The sequence below is a fragment of the Crocuta crocuta genome, unplaced genomic scaffold (genome assembly GCF_008692635.1).
Source record: "Crocuta crocuta isolate KB4526 unplaced genomic scaffold, BGI_CrCroc_1.0 scaffold229, whole genome shotgun sequence".
Classification (NCBI taxonomy): domain Eukaryota; kingdom Metazoa; phylum Chordata; class Mammalia; order Carnivora; family Hyaenidae; genus Crocuta; species Crocuta crocuta.
Genome location: NW_027536464.1, coordinates 4,242,581 through 4,257,933, shown reverse-complemented (window position 1 = coordinate 4,257,933; position 15,353 = coordinate 4,242,581). Strand labels below are relative to the sequence as shown.

At 40.3% G+C, this 15,353-nt stretch overlaps 1 protein-coding gene and 1 long non-coding RNA gene across 2 annotated transcripts in view; one reads left to right on the top strand and one right to left on the bottom strand.

Moving 5' to 3' along the window:
- The window catches only part of LOC144218664 (uncharacterized), a 21,148-nt gene extending 5,795 nt beyond the window's left edge, over positions 1-15,353 (top strand). Inside the window, exon 3 of the long non-coding RNA XR_013331213.1 lies at positions 15,080-15,353. This is a non-coding gene — a long non-coding RNA (uncharacterized LOC144218664). The remainder of the gene's footprint in view (positions 1-15,079) is intronic.
- The window catches only part of CNOT9 (CCR4-NOT transcription complex subunit 9), a 28,472-nt gene continuing 15,814 nt past the window's right edge, over positions 2,696-15,353 (bottom strand). The window contains exons 5-8 of the mRNA XM_077748611.1: positions 9,447-9,556; positions 6,804-6,902; positions 6,515-6,606; positions 2,696-4,082 (exon numbers count right to left, since the gene is read on the bottom strand). Coding sequence (XP_077604737.1) covers positions 3,914-4,082; positions 6,515-6,606; positions 6,804-6,902; positions 9,447-9,556 — 470 coding nt within the window. The 3' untranslated portion in view covers positions 2,696-3,913. The remainder of the gene's footprint in view (positions 4,083-6,514; positions 6,607-6,803; positions 6,903-9,446; positions 9,557-15,353) is intronic.

Genomic DNA, 15,353 nt, shown 5'->3' with positions numbered 1-15,353 from the left:
ATTTCAGTACTTTTTCATTGAGAGGTTTACTGTAGGGTTTTTGTTGATACATTAGATTAAGAAGCCCTTCTATTTCTGGTTTTCAAAATTTGTTCTTCTTTTAATCAGAATAGGTATTGAATTTGATAGTATTCTTTTGTACATCTGTCTAGACAATTGTGTAGTTTTTCTTATTCAGTTGATTATGTGAATTGCATTGATTAGTTTTCAAGTGTTGAATCAATCTAGTAATTTTACAGTAAACCGAGATTAAGTATAGTGCATTATCATTTGTATATATTGCTAGACTTGATTTGCCGATTTCTTCCTGGGAATTTTCCTTCCACATTCATAGAAGAGTTCAGCCCTTGATTTTCCTTTGGGATATCCTTGATAGATTTTGATGGCTTCAAAAGTGAATGGGGACCTGTTCCCTAATTCTATCGTCTCTGGAACTTTATGGAAGATTGGTGAGTGTGTTAAGATCTGAGTGATATCCTTTTCCCTTTTTTAAAAGCCAAAATGTGATTTTTTTAAATGTTTTGAGAGTGTGTGTGCATGAGTTGGGGAGGGATAGAGAGAGGGAAAGAGAATCCCAAGGAGGCTTCACTTGCTCAGGGCACAGCGTGACCAGGGACTTGATCTCATGGCCACAAGATCATGACCTGAGCCAAAACCAAGTCAGACATTTGACTGAGCCACCCAGGTGCTCCCCCTTTTCTAACATTTTTTTTTTTTTTGTGATCTAAGGTCTATAAGGGTTTGTCAATTTTATTGATGTTCTCAAGGGAATGACTTCCTACTTCATTTCCTTTGTTGCATGTTTTCTATTTCATTGACTTTTGCCTGTTTTGTATTTTTCTCTATTTTTTTGAAATTGCTATCCTTTCCCAGTTTGACATAAAACTTAGATCACTGACTTCATCCTTTCTTCTATAATATGTAATATGTGAATTTAAAGCAATACTTAAGTATTACTTTACTGGTTTTGATATGGTTATCATAAGTTTTTTTTCTAATTTCTTTTGTGATTTCTGTGACCCATGGGTTACTTACAACTGTACTGCTTGCTTTTAAAAGTTTTGGACTTTCCAGTTTTCTTTTCCCTAACTTAATTCCAGAGAATTAAGTGTTCAGAGAACATGATTTTAATCTTTTCTGAAAAATTTTGAGGGTTGATGGCCTGCTGTGACCGGTTTTGGTAAACGCTTCTGGCATAATTGAAGACAATATGTATACGGTTGGTTTCGAGTGCAGTGCTCTATATGTCAATTAAGTTAGTTGTTGTTCAACTTACCTGTTAGATCAACTTTTTAAATGTATTAAAATCTTTAAAAAAAAAATTCCACAGCATTCAGGAATTTCATTTCATTCTTTTCTTTCCTATTCCAAATGTTTTACTTGGACTTTTGACAGCAATTTTATCCTCCCCCACCTCTCTCAGCCTTTGAGCAGCAGGGAGAGTGAGCAAGGGAATGCTATAGACAGTAAGGAGTCTCTCCCATATTAAGTTCTGGCCACTACAGGCAGGAGTGAGGTTCCATTTCAGCAAAAGACATTTTACCAGATTAAGGGCACCACCCCAGTCTCCCAAGCAGCTTTGACACATCAGCAGGACTCTTCCCAAGGGACCTAGCCACAAAGGAACCATCACTGCTCTCTTGGCAGAACAGCGTGTTTGTGTAGATGAACAGATGGCAGAGGCAGGGGTGACAAGGATCATGTGACCAGAGTGTCTAGACATCTAGACATTGACAAAATCAAGTCTCGTTTAAAGGAAAAATTATTTTTATAAAAACAGAAACAAGGTTTTATTTCAATCCTGTTAGGGTGTGAGAGGGATGGAAAACAAAAACTGAAGGGAAGGGGTCTCTTTATACACATAAGGCATCAGGATCAACTACAAGGAATAATACCCATTTTCACCCTTCCCCCCAACTCCTGTGTTCGGCCCAAGACCAGCTGAGAATAGATGGAACAGGACTCAAGACACTATTGGCACAGTAACAGGGCCAACGCACCAAAAGATGGAGAGAGAAGAGAATTTCCCAGGGAGCAAGGCCCTGGGCCTCAGCTGCTTCCTCAGAGGAGGGGGAGCAAGAAAACTTTGGCTCGGCAGGAAGGCAGTTGGCAAATATCAGGGACACCTTGGCTGGACTCTCCAGATCACAGACTCAGGGCTGAAGGAAGTCCAGACGTCTATCTGGTCCGTGTTGTTCTCTGCTTTCTCCAAGACCTCTTCTCTTCAGGCTTGAGACTGAGAGCTGACCTGGTTCTCCTCTTCATTTTCGGAAGGCAGGGGAGTAAGTGCTTATTCTACCCTTTCTATGTCTAGGCTACTCAAGGACTACTTTCTTGGTTCTAAAGAGACAGAAGCCAACTAACGAGACCGGCTTGAAAAGTCGGCTCGAAAGAGCCCTCATGTTGGCAAAACTGCCTCTGCGAAGGTTTCTCTGAGCTTGTCCCTCCAGCCCCCCCCCGCCACCTCGTCCAACTTATTCAGAGGCATCTTCATTTGTGTGAGATGTGGACAGAAAATACTGTCTTTCTCTAGACTAGGATTAATAATCCCATCTATGATTGGAAATGGGGATTGGAGCAAGCAGGTGTTGGCAGGGGGAAGGACTAGAGGAAAGCAAGGCAGTCTACACTGTGTTACAGATTCATGCCAATGTGCTGTGAAGAATCAACTAGAGCTCCAAAGAGAAGGGGGGACTCTCAGACACAATATGAACAAATGGAAATATTTTAATGTCAACCCTGTAATTCCCAGAGACCAACTGGGAATGTGTCAAAAAAAAGAAAAAACAAAAAAGATTTAAGTGAAGCAGTCCTCCGTCTTAAATCTTGAGTGAGTTCATTCAGCTAATACCACTTTCAGTACAATTATGAAGACAGATGGAGCTGCAGGAAGACCTACTAAAGCAAAGAATGGGATCGAGTAACTTATCACCTTGATCCCACACACCTCCCCTTTAAAAGTCACCCAGAAAATCTCTCCAAGGACTGAAATTAAAGGAGAGGTCCGCTGCTGTCTCTTCTCCCCCAATACAATACTCTTCTAGGACAGCCTGATGAATCAAAACACCTGTTGAAGTTTTAACAGGAGGGATGTAAAAAAGGAAAAACACAGAGATTTGGAAAAAGTTAGCAGCTAGAGCCAGAGTCAAGGTTAGGGTCCTTGTGGCATCCAGAACCGGGGGGCAGAAGAATAGAAAGGGAAGGGAAAGAGGCGGTGGGGTCCTGTTGTCCTTTGGCTTTGTTTCTCCCCTGCCTCCCATTCCTCCCCACAGTTCATGCAGCTATTGGCCTGCTAGAGGGGATGTAATGCCCAGACCAACTTTTATTAAGCTTATGCAGCTAACAGATTTGTAAACAGTGCCAATTGACAAAGTTTTGCTGAGTATTACAGCTTGTGTCCACTAAACACACCTCTCTCTGACATTAAAACAAAAGACCAAAGTAAACAAATACTGAGAGAGAGGATGAAGAGACACATCTTGAGTCTTCCAGGAAGGCAAAATAAAAAACTGCCACCTGGCTTGGTCCCAGGCGTTCAGCATGCCTACGGTGCTGTCGCCGCCACCTTGCTCCCCCTCCCTGCCAGTGGCTGGTAGAGGTGGGGGAGAAGGGCCATCTCGGGCATGCTGCAGACACAGCATTTGCTGGTGTTGACACCCTCCTGGAGCTGTGGTGGCAGACTGCTGTGTCAGGAGCCCATCTCCTGGGAGGAGTGGAGGGAGCCCAGGTCCTGGAGGCGGCCTGAGATGGCAGCCCACACTCCTCAAATGGGGTCACCTTGCCCCTTTTCTCCAGTGCAGTTCAGCGTTGAGGTTGTCTATTCCCGGTCGGCGGTAAAACCTGAGCTGTTTTCCTCGCAGGTTCCCCCTCCTGTCCCCAATGTGGGGGAGCAGTGGAAGGGAGCAGGAGAGGATCACTGAGGGGGCAGGGGGATACCCCGGGGATCGGTGACCTGACCCTCTTGCAGGTTCTTCACCAGTTGTGCAAGCCAGCGTTTCGTGGTGGTGTCGTCTTTTAGCACCTGGGCGAAGGTCGTGTCCTTCAGCTGGTCAGGGAGGCACTGCCTGAGCGCTTCACGTGCCCTACACCAGAGACAAACAAGCCAACAGGGGAGACCAGCAAATAAATCCACATTTGGGGGAAAGGGAAGAGGTTCTGTCTTCGCTATACACATGCAGAATCCTGGGAATATGAAGTTCAGTCAAGGTATCTTAATCCATTAAAATTCCTTAAAACTTGTATTAAACATGGGCTCAGAAGTCTCCAGGATCTGTCGTCTGTGAATACTTTCAGAATGAGGCCTCAATGTGGAATTCCATGATAAAACAAAATGGAATGAAATGGTGCAAGAGTTCACCCGAATTCCAACTGGTTTCTTATTTATAAATTTTTTAAAATGTTTATTTTTGAGAGAGAGAGAGAGAGAGAGAGACAGAGACAGAGACAGAGACAGAGTGCGAGCAGGGGAGGGGCAGAGAGAGAGGGAGACACAGAATCTGAAGCAGGCTCCAGGATCTGAGCAGTCCTCACAGAGACTGATGCAGGGCTCAAACTCACAAACTGTGAGATCATGACCTGAGCCGAAGTTGGTCGCCTAACTGACTGAGCCACCCAGACGCCCCATGCTTTCTGATTTATTACAATAAATACTGTCAATATGCTCATGACAGAAATAGATGGGTTACAGTAAGTGAAACATTTCTAAAATCAGTACATGAATAGGGAAGATGACTTGACTCATAGTATGATAAATTAATGAATCTTAATTCTGAATCAATATAAATTTGTGCCTTTCCAAAAACTGCTTCAGTTTCTTTTTTTCTTTCCCTTTATTGTTTTTTAAAGTAAGCTCTATGCCCAATGTGGGGCTTGCACGCACGACTCCAAGATCAAGAGTTGCATGCTCTACTGACTGAGTCAGCTAGACCCCTGCTTCAGTTTCATAGTTAAAATGTTTAATAAAACATGAGAAGTAAAAACAAAACTATGGCGGCAACATTATCAGATGAACTTTTAAATGTATCATTTTCTTTAAAAGAGAACCAGAGGAAAATCAATCTGAAAACCTTAAAAAGGTAAACGTTAATGATTTATACAGCTGTTTTGAATAAAGTTATGTATGGCTTTTGTTCTAATTTCTTCATACAAGTAGAATTTTATTTTATTTTTTAAAAAATATTTTTATTTATTTCTAGGAGAGAGAGAGAGAGACAGACAGACAGATAGACACCGTGAGCAGGGGAGGGTCAGAGAGAGAGGGAGACACAGACTCTGAAAAAGGCTCCAGGCTCTGAGCTGGCAGTCAGCACAGAGCCCGACGCGGGGCTCGAACCCACGAACTGCGAGATCATGACCTAAGCGAAAGTCGGACGCTTAACCGACTAAGCCACCCAGGCACCCCTGTACAAGTAGAATCTTAAATAAACATATTTCCAAACTGATGGAAATAGGAACCACTGAAGAACAGGACAAAAGGACAAAATGGTCAAAGAAATAGCCAGGACTTGAACAACCTCAGTGGGAGAAGGCTGCGTTCACATTAAATCGAGTTATCCCCATTCCTAGGAACACAGAAATTGTTCCATTATGTGGTTTAGCAGAACCTGAGCAAGTGGCTTTCAGCATGAATTATGGATTTACAAAGCAAAAGGTCAAACATTTCTAAAATGCATCATATCTACAATGTATGATTTCTGACAGAAAGATTATGAACATAGAAAATAAAATAATTAGCTCAAGGACTTTACAGGAATCAGAGAAAACTGAAAATATAATTCAAGAGCCCTGTGGACTCCATTCCTTTCTTAAGAGAGCTCTGAAAATATACTTCTCTTTCTGAGCACCTGAAGCAGCAATAGAAAGCTCAAACCACAGAAGTAATGTATCATAAGGTTTGCTGGAAACGGACTGGATTCTCTGAACTTTTAGAGGAGGGCACAAGAGTCACAATGGGGAGACAAAACTCTTATTATTATTTTTTTTAAGTAAGCTCTATGCCCAACATGGGGCCTGAGCTCATGACCCTGAGATCAAGAGTTGGATGCTCTACCAGCTGAGCCAGGCAAGTACCCCCAAAACTCTGATGCTTTTTTATTTTTAAGTTTTTATTTATTTATTTATTCTGAGAGAGAGAGAGAGAGAGAGTGAGAGAGAGAGAGAGTGCGCGCGCACACAAGCAAATGAGGGGGCAGAGAGAAGGAAAGATAGACTCTCAAACAGGCTCCGTACCATCAGTGCAGAGCCTGATATGAAGCTTGAACTCACCAACTGTGGGATCATGACCTGAGCTGAGATCAAGCGTTGGACATTTAACTGACTCAGCTACCCAGGCAGACCCTCTGATGGATTTTTAAATTCAGCACTTTAGATTTTAAAAGGATTTAATTAAGTTCTATCAGACTAACTTAGTTATATCCATTGCTTACCCAGAAGATAAAGGAGCTATGCCACGAGACAGGGCAACCATTCACCCAGAGTATTTCCTCAAAGCCCCATAAATCCTGTAAATGTTTACCTGGGATTATCTGAGAGTCGAAGGTAACATCTCACTACATGCTTCAGCAGACGGGCGGAAGGCTCTTTGGATAGCTGCAGGACCATCTTACCCTATTTTCCCCCAAAATGGTGTGGGGTAGGAAAAAACACACAAAACACAAAATAATTCTAGTTGACATCAGAGATCAGACATTTCAAGAATCATTATAGAAGGTTCCAGAATGCTGTTCAGTGTCAACTACAAAAGGGGCTTAGCTGTGTAATCACAAGTAACTGTAAGGGGGATAGAGAGAGATGAAAGAACTCACCAAGATCATGGCAACGTGGGAGAAACGCTCATATGTCTGACATATATATGCCAAACCTGTGTCATCTAAAAGGATCTTCTGGAGGATGAACGTGGCAACCTGGAGTAAAACAAAATTAAGGAGTCTAAAACGCTGCTCAGATTTGTCTTCCAAATGTTGATCCATCTCCTGGGAATAACTGTGAATAAGAAAATTAAGCAGAGACCCTGATATTATGTACAACTTACTCTCAAGATATGCATAAAGAAGATTCATAATACACATTACCATAGTGAATACTATGTGCCAGAATTTTTCCTACAGGCATAACATGCCTCATCTTATTTCACAATAAACCTGTGAGGTAGGTACTACTGTTATTCACATTTTCTATAAAAGGCAGATTCTGGGTAACTAACAATTTCTTAAAAATATAGATATTTTGGGGCATCTGAGTGGCCCAGTTGGTTAAGTATCTGACTCTTGGCTTTGGCTCAGGTCATGATCTCACGATTTGTGAGTCTGAGCCCTGCATTAAGCTCTGTGCTGGCAGCGTGGAGCCTGCTTGGGATCCTCTCTCTCTCCCTCTCTCTGCCCCTCCCCTGCTCGCACACACTCTCTCTCAAAATAAATAAACCTAGTTTGAAAACCTAGTTGTTTTTTCCATGGGCCAAGAGGAATTTAGAAATTTAGCTATGCCTTATCTCCTCCAAATGAGGGTAGTACAACTTTTCCTACTACTTTTTAAAAAAGTTAATTATTTTGAGAGAGTGCGCATGAGAGCGAATCCCAAGCAGGCTCCATGCCATTAGCACAGATCCCGATTTGGGGCTTGAACTCACAAATTGTGAGACCATGACCTGAGCCTAAGTCTGATGTTTGATGACTGAGCCACCCAGGCATCCTATTTACTCTCTACCCCCAATGTGGGGCTTGAACTCATGACCATGTGATCAAGATGAAGAGCTGCATGCTCTTCCTACTGAGCCAGCCAAGTGCCCCTGTACTGAATGTTTAAAATAATTACATCTGCTTACATCCAATCCAGCAATAGATATTCATTGAATTAAACTAATTCGATATGACTAAACATACTTTAGGAGCAGAGGTTGGATATTGCTAAAAATAGAAACTTGGAAAAGTAGCCTTGAGAAAAATCACATGACATGAAATTTAAAAAGTCGTAAATTATTAAAGGAAAAGAATAGATATGAAAGATACACAATATGGCATAACTGACGTTGCTGAGGCAAAAGAGCAGAACAACTTAAGGAGAAAACTATAAAAATTAACAAGAAACACAAGGTGTATGCTCTTCCAGAAAAAAATTGATAGATTATCAAATGAACTTGAAAATAACAAAAGCAGCTTATATACATCCACACAGAAAAGGCAAGTTCCCCAACAAAAGGATTAGCTTACACTGGCCCAAGATTCCACTGTACACTCAATATCAGAAGACAACAGGGCTACGGCAACAGAATTCTGACAGGGAAAGATAAGAATTTTATACCCAATCTGGCTGGCATTCACAGTTCAAGTGCAAAGTAAGAAAAGCTCAAGCATATATACACTTGAGTGTGCATAACAAATGTCTGGAATATACACTTAAAAAAATTTTTTTTAATGTTTATTTATTTTTGAGAGGAGTGGAGGGGGGCAGAGAGAGATGGAGACACAGAATCCAAAGCAGGCTCCAGGCTCCAAGCTGTCAGCACAGCTCACTCATGAGCCGCGAGATCATGACCTGAGCCGAAGTCGAATGCTTAACCGAGTGAGCCACCCAGGTGGCCCTGGAATTGTACATGTTCTGGTGAGAAGTGGGTTCAAAGAAAAGTGAAAAATCCAGTGTTTAACTTTATATTCTTCTAAAGGGCCTGGATTTTGTTTTGTTTTGTTTGTTTTAGAGAGAGAGAGTAAACTAGGGAGAGGGGCAGAGGGGGGGGAGAGAGAGAGAGGAGACAGAGAGAGAAAATCCTAAACAGACTCTACCCTAAGCATGGAGCCTGACTCAGAGCTTGATTCCATGACCCTGGGATCATGACCTGAGCTGAAATCAAGAGCCTGATGCTCAACCGGCTGAGCCCCGCAGGTGCCCCAGTTGGTTAGGTGTCCGACTTTGGCTCAGGTCATGATCTCACAGTCCATGGGTTCGAGCCCCAGTCGGGCTCTGTGCTGACCGCTCAGAGCCTGGAACCTCCTACAGATTCTGTGTCTCCCTCTCTCTCTGCCCCTCCCCTGCTTGCTCCCTGACTCTCAAAATAAAACAAAGACATTAAAAAAAAAAGATCATTTTATAACAATTTTTATCCAAAAGAGAAAACATATTCATAGATGTTTCTAAAAGCCTGAAGGGAGGCAGAAAATGATCCCAGGACTATAAAGTGATCCAAGAGTCAACAAAATATAAAATGTAAGTTGAGGGGCGCCTGGGTGGCTTAGTCGGTTAAGCGTCCAACTTTCGCTTGGGTCATAATCTCACGGTTCGTGGGTTCGAGCCCCGCGTCGGGCTCTGTGCTGACGGCCAGCTCAGAGCCTGGAGCCTGTTTCAGTCTGTGACTCCCTCTCTCTCTGACCCTCCCCTGCTCACGCTCTCTCTCTCTCTCCTAGAAATAAAAATATTAAAAAAAATAAAAAATAAAATGTAAGTTGAAAAGCACATACCGTTTTAGAAAGTTCACTTCCAGATTCCATAATGCGCAAACACAAAGGGATGATTTCTGTTGTCAATAAAAAGTTGATTACTTCTTGCTCATCTGTTTTCACTAGGGCCCCTAAAGAAAATACAAAGAAAATTATTTAAGAGTGAATATTTTTAATTAGAAATTAACACTCACGCTGTCTCTCTCTCTCAGAAATAAATAAGACATTTTAAAAATTAAATTAAAAATTAACTTTAGAGTGAGTGTTCATCCAGCTAGTTGTGGTACTTAAATTACAGGGAACAATACATTGTAGTTCAGGTCAGAAAACCAGAGTCATGATGATTTAAAAAAAAAAAAAAAAAGGAAGAGAAAGCAGAGGTTGACTGTTATCAGTCAGCGTTTGATAAATCAGGTACCAGGTTTGGTTCACCACATAGCAGCAGTTCAGCCATCTAAATCATCTCTCTATCATTCTTGGTGGACAGCCACACAATGACATCATCATCTACTCTCCATTTATTTTAGGGAAGAGAGAAGAGTTCTGTATCAGTACTAAAGGATATCCCCAGGTAACAAAGAAATGGTGTTAATTTGAATCCTATTTCACATTGGACATAAAGAAACATTACTTCTTGGTTATTTAACTGTCACTCCTTCACCAAATAGCACAATCATAGAAGGGTATACCTAAGCAAGAAACACACATACACCTGAACTTTAATCCTAGTCCTGCAACTAGTTTACCGAAGTTTGATACAGTTACCTTCTCTTTATAGGCAGAAGAGTCAGAACAAATGATTTTTGAAATTCATCCCAATTCTATTCTGTTGAGTTCTAAACTGACACCACTGACCAGGTAACAGACACAGTTCAGTGATATCTTCTCCATTCTGTACACAGGGAAACAGAGCCTCATGAAACAAATGACTGGTCCCTGAGATGCCCAACGCATCAACTAGTTTTTATATGAAAGGCCTAGGCTAATTAGATCTGCAATGATTTAAATCAATCACTTTAGATTAGAAAGGAATATCATTTATTTTCATAAGAACTGGCAATCTACACATGCTAAACCCACAGCAAACAGCATATACAGTAATTTACTAATATGGCCTACAGCAGATATCAAATTACTATTTAATTTTGACTTTACATTTAAACGGGTTTAAAACCCGTTCTGAGTTAATTTTTGTACAGAGTACAAGGTATAGATTTTGCTTCATGGTTTTACATATGGATATCTAATTGTCCCACCACCATTTATCGAAAAGACCATTATCCTTTGTTCATGAAATATCTTTGCACCTTTGCAAGTATGAGTCAATTTCTAGACTCCCTATTTGCTCCATTGATCTACAAGTCTAGCTCTTCTCTAACACCACACTGTCTTTACAACCGCAGGTTTCCAGATCTTGAAATCAGGTAGTGCAGATCTTCCAACTTTGTCCTTCTTTTTAAAATCTGCCTATTCTAGCTCATTTGCCTTTCCATATAAATTTTAGAAACTGCTTGCCAATTTCTATATTTAAAAAAAAATTCTGCTGGGATTTTGCTGTAATTGTTCTAAGTCTACACATCAGTTTGGAGAGAACTCCTATCTCAGCAATACTGAATCACTGATATACCAATCAATGAACATGGTATATCTCTGCATTTATTTAGGTCTTCTTTGATTTCATCATTGTTTTATAGGTTTTGCTTTAGCTACAGATCTTGCACATTTTGTAAGACTTACACCCGAATTTTTCATGTTTTGGTGCTAATGTAGACGGTTAAGTTTTTAAAATTTCAATTTGACTGCTTTTGCTACCACATAAAATGATTCATTTTTTAATACTGACCTTATATCCTGCAACCTTGTTAAATTCACTAGTTCTAGTTGGTTTTTTTTGGGTAGGTTCTTCAGGATTTTTCTATGTAGTTCATCTTGTTTGTGAATGAATCATCTTATTTTTTCAAATTTGTATGCCCTTTATTCTTTTCTCTTGCCTTATTGCACCAAGTAGGATTTCCAGAATGATACTGAATAGGAGTGGTAAGAATAAACATCCTTGCTTTGTTCTCAATCTTAGGGGACAATGCTTGATTTTTCACACTAACTATGATCTTATTGTAGGATTTTTTTTTTTTTTTAACTTTATCAGGTTGAGAAAGTTCCTCTATTTTTACTTTGCTGGAGTTTTTATCATAAAGGGAGGCTGAATTCTGTCAGCTATTTTTTGTTTAAATGAAAGAAACGATCATACAATGTTTCTTCTTTAATCTGTTGATATGGTCAATTACACAGACTGACTAAAAAAAAGTTTTGTTTGTTTATTTATTTATACTTATGAGAGAAAAAATAAGAGCGCATGCGAGCAGGGGTGGGGGAAGGAGAGAGAGAAAGAATCCCAAGCAGGCTCCAAGTCAGTACAGAGCCAAGCATGAGGCTCCATCCCACTAACCTGGCATCATGACCTGAGCCGAAGTCAAGAGTCTGATGTTCAACTGACTGAGTCACCCAGGCATCCCTAAGGTTCTATTTTTAAGTAATCTCTAAACCCAATGTGGGACTCGAACTCGAAACCCTGAGATCAAGAGTTGCATGCTCTACCAATTGTGCCAGGCATGCGACCCTATAATCAACTGATTTTTTTTAATTTTTTAATTTTTTTTTTAATGTTTATTTCTGAGAGAGAGAGACAGCATGAGCAGGGGAGGGTCAGAGAGAGAGGGAGACACAGAATCTGAAGCAGGCTCCAGGCTCTGAGCTAGCTGTCAGCACAGAGCCCGATGCGGGGCTCGAACCCACAAACCGTGAGATCATGACGTGAGCCGAAGTCGGACGCTTAACTGACTGAGCCACCCAGGCGCCCCTATAATCTACTGATTTTTGAAAGTTAAACCATCACATACCCCTGGGATAAACCCACTTGGTCATGATGATCCTTTTTATATATCATTGGACTTAACATTTTGTTGTGAATTTCTACATCTATGTTCTTGATGGATAGTGGCCTAAAGTTTTCTTACTATGTCTTTTTCTGGTTTATTATCAGAGTAATGCTCGCCTCAACAAGAACTTAGAAGCTTTTGGGGCGCCTGGGTGGCTTAGTCGGTTGAGAGTCCGACTTTCGCTTAGGTCATGATCTCGTGGTTCGTGGGTTCGAGCCCCGCGTCGGGCTCTGTGCTGACTGCCAGCTCAGAGCCTGGAGCCTGTTTCAGTCTGTGACTCCCTCTCTCTCTGACCCTCCCCTGCTCACGCTGTCTCTCTCTCTCTCCTAGAAATAAATAAAACATTAAAAAAAAAAAAAAAAGAACTTAGAAGCTTTCTATGTTCTGGAAAAGTTTCACAAAATTGGTATTATTTCTTCTTTAAATTTTTGGTAGATTTCATCAGTGAAACCATTTGGGCCTGGAGTTTTCTACACAGTGGAAGGTTTTTAACTGGAAAAACAATTTAATGTGAGACTATTCAGATTATCTGTTTTCTTTGGAGTACAGTTTGGCAGACTAAATCTTTCATAAAATTTGGCCATTTCACCTAAGTTATCAAATTTATGCACAAAGAGTTATTAGCAGTATTCCCCTATCATTCTTTTAATGGCTGTGGTCTGTTATAACATACACCCTTTCATTACTGGTACTTATAATTTGTGTTTTCTCTTTTTCCCCCAGTCTATCCAGTTCCATTGAATTTTTTTCAGTAAAATATTGGGGGTGGGTGAAGTGGGTGAAGGTGGTCAAAAGGTACAAACCTCCAATTATAAGATAAATACGTACTGGGATTGCAATGTACAAGGACTATAATAACAATATTGTATTGCATATTTGAAAGTTGTTAAGACAGATCTTAAAGGTTCTCATCACAAAAAAATTTTTATAACTGTGTGTGATGGATGTTAGTAATGATTGTAGTAATCATTCTACAATATACACATACATCAAATTGTTATGTTGTACATTTAAAACTACACAGTGTTAAGAGTCAATTATATCTCAAAAAAAGTCAGTTTTTGGTTTCATTGATTCTATTGTTTTCCTGTTCTCGTTTTCAATGATGTATATTCTTTACCATTTCCTTCTGTTTAATTTAGCTTAATTTGCTTCTTTTTCTAGTTTCTTAAGGTGAAAAGGTTTGAACATTGATTAAAGACCTTTCTTCCTTTCTAGTATTAGCATTTTATGCTACAAATTTCCCTCTAAGCCCTGTTTTACCTGCACCCCGTTAAGTTTTGATAATGCTATTTTTATTTTATTTTCAAGTATTTTCTAATTTTTCATGTATCATTTCACTTATATTCAAACTTTTGTGATGACCTTTGAACTGTAAGCAAAAAGTCTAGGCCCAGGATTTACCTTCTGCTTGTACTCTCAACTGACTTGGAGAAATTAAGTTTCAGAAAATATATGCAAGGGCAAACAATTGGCTTAACACTGTCCCGAGTATGTTTTTTATCCTCATTCAGTTAAGTTTATCCCACCAACCCATAATGCATCATCTAACTGTAGTGGTCTAAAAACGAGCAGAAGTAGGATGTAATTTAAATCAGAATTAAGGATATAAATGTTTTCTTTTGGCTGGTACCTTGTTCATGTTTTAAATCCTCCGTGGGAAATTTTTATAACTTAAGAGCAGAAAACAATAATATATTGGGGGAAAAAAGTTTCTAACTATAGTACCACTTGAGAGGAGATGTAAAAAACAGTAACATTCACTTGCAGTATACAATAGCTATTCCTTAAATGTACAATAAAATGTCTCTCAGGGGATTCTGGGTGGCTTAGTCGGTTGAGCGTCCGACTTTCGCTTGGGTCACGATCTCACAGTTCGTGGGTTCGAGCCCCGCATCGGGCTCTGTGCTGACTGCCAGCTCAGAGCCTGGAGCCTGTTTCAGTCTGTGACTCCCTCTCTCTCTGACCCTCCCCTGCTCACGCTGTCTCTCTCTCTCTCTCTCTCTCCTAGAAATAAATAAAAACATTAAAAAAAAAATGTCTCTCAGAACTATGTCTCAGAAGCACCAAACTTTTACTTTGCTTTTTTATCTTTTTAAAATTCATTTATTTTGAAAGACACAGAGAGAAAGCACGAGTTGGGGAGGGGCAGAGAGAGTGAGGGAGAAAAAGAATCCCAAGCAGCCTCCACATTGTCACTGCAGATCCCGATGTGGGGGCTTGGACTCAGGAACCATGAGATCATGACCTGAGCTGAAGATGGATGCTTAACCAACTGAGCCACCCAGGTGCCTCAGAAGTACCAAACTTTTGAAGTATACTTCCTGATCCACGGTTTATAATTATAAGGATATGAACACAGATAGAACACAAAAACAATAACCGAACAAAACCAAGTCTGTACAATCAATGTTCTTATTGGGGTGCTGAGTGGCTCAGTTAGTTAAGCATCTGACTCTTGGTTTCATGAGTTCAAGCCCCTCGTTGGGCTCTGTGCTGCCAGTGTAGAGCAGGCTTGGGATTCTCTCTCCTTCCCTCAACCCCTCCCTCTCTTTCTCTGTCAAAATAATTAAACTTAAAACAAAAAAGTTTATTAAAAAAATGAATATTACTATTGTTTGGTCAGTATATGAGTAAAAACTATGAGAGAAAGATACTGAAGGGTGAATGTGGAAAGAAATCGAAATCCTCCTCCTCCTCTTCTACTTTTTCTTTTAGACTTCATGCCCAACACGGGCCATGGGGCTTGAACTTACGACCCTGAGATCAAGAGTTGCGTATTTTACCAACTGAGCCAGCCAGGCACCCCTGGAAAGAAACCTTGAATGTATTTACTTTTCACAAATCCAAAGACACTTCTTTATTACCTGGGAGTCTGAGATCGGAAACAGCTAATGTATAAACATATTTTAGACACATCTCCCATAGTAAATATATGTGGAAACGTTAACTTTAGCATGCAAAAATTCAACTAGGTGAAGTAGAAGACAAA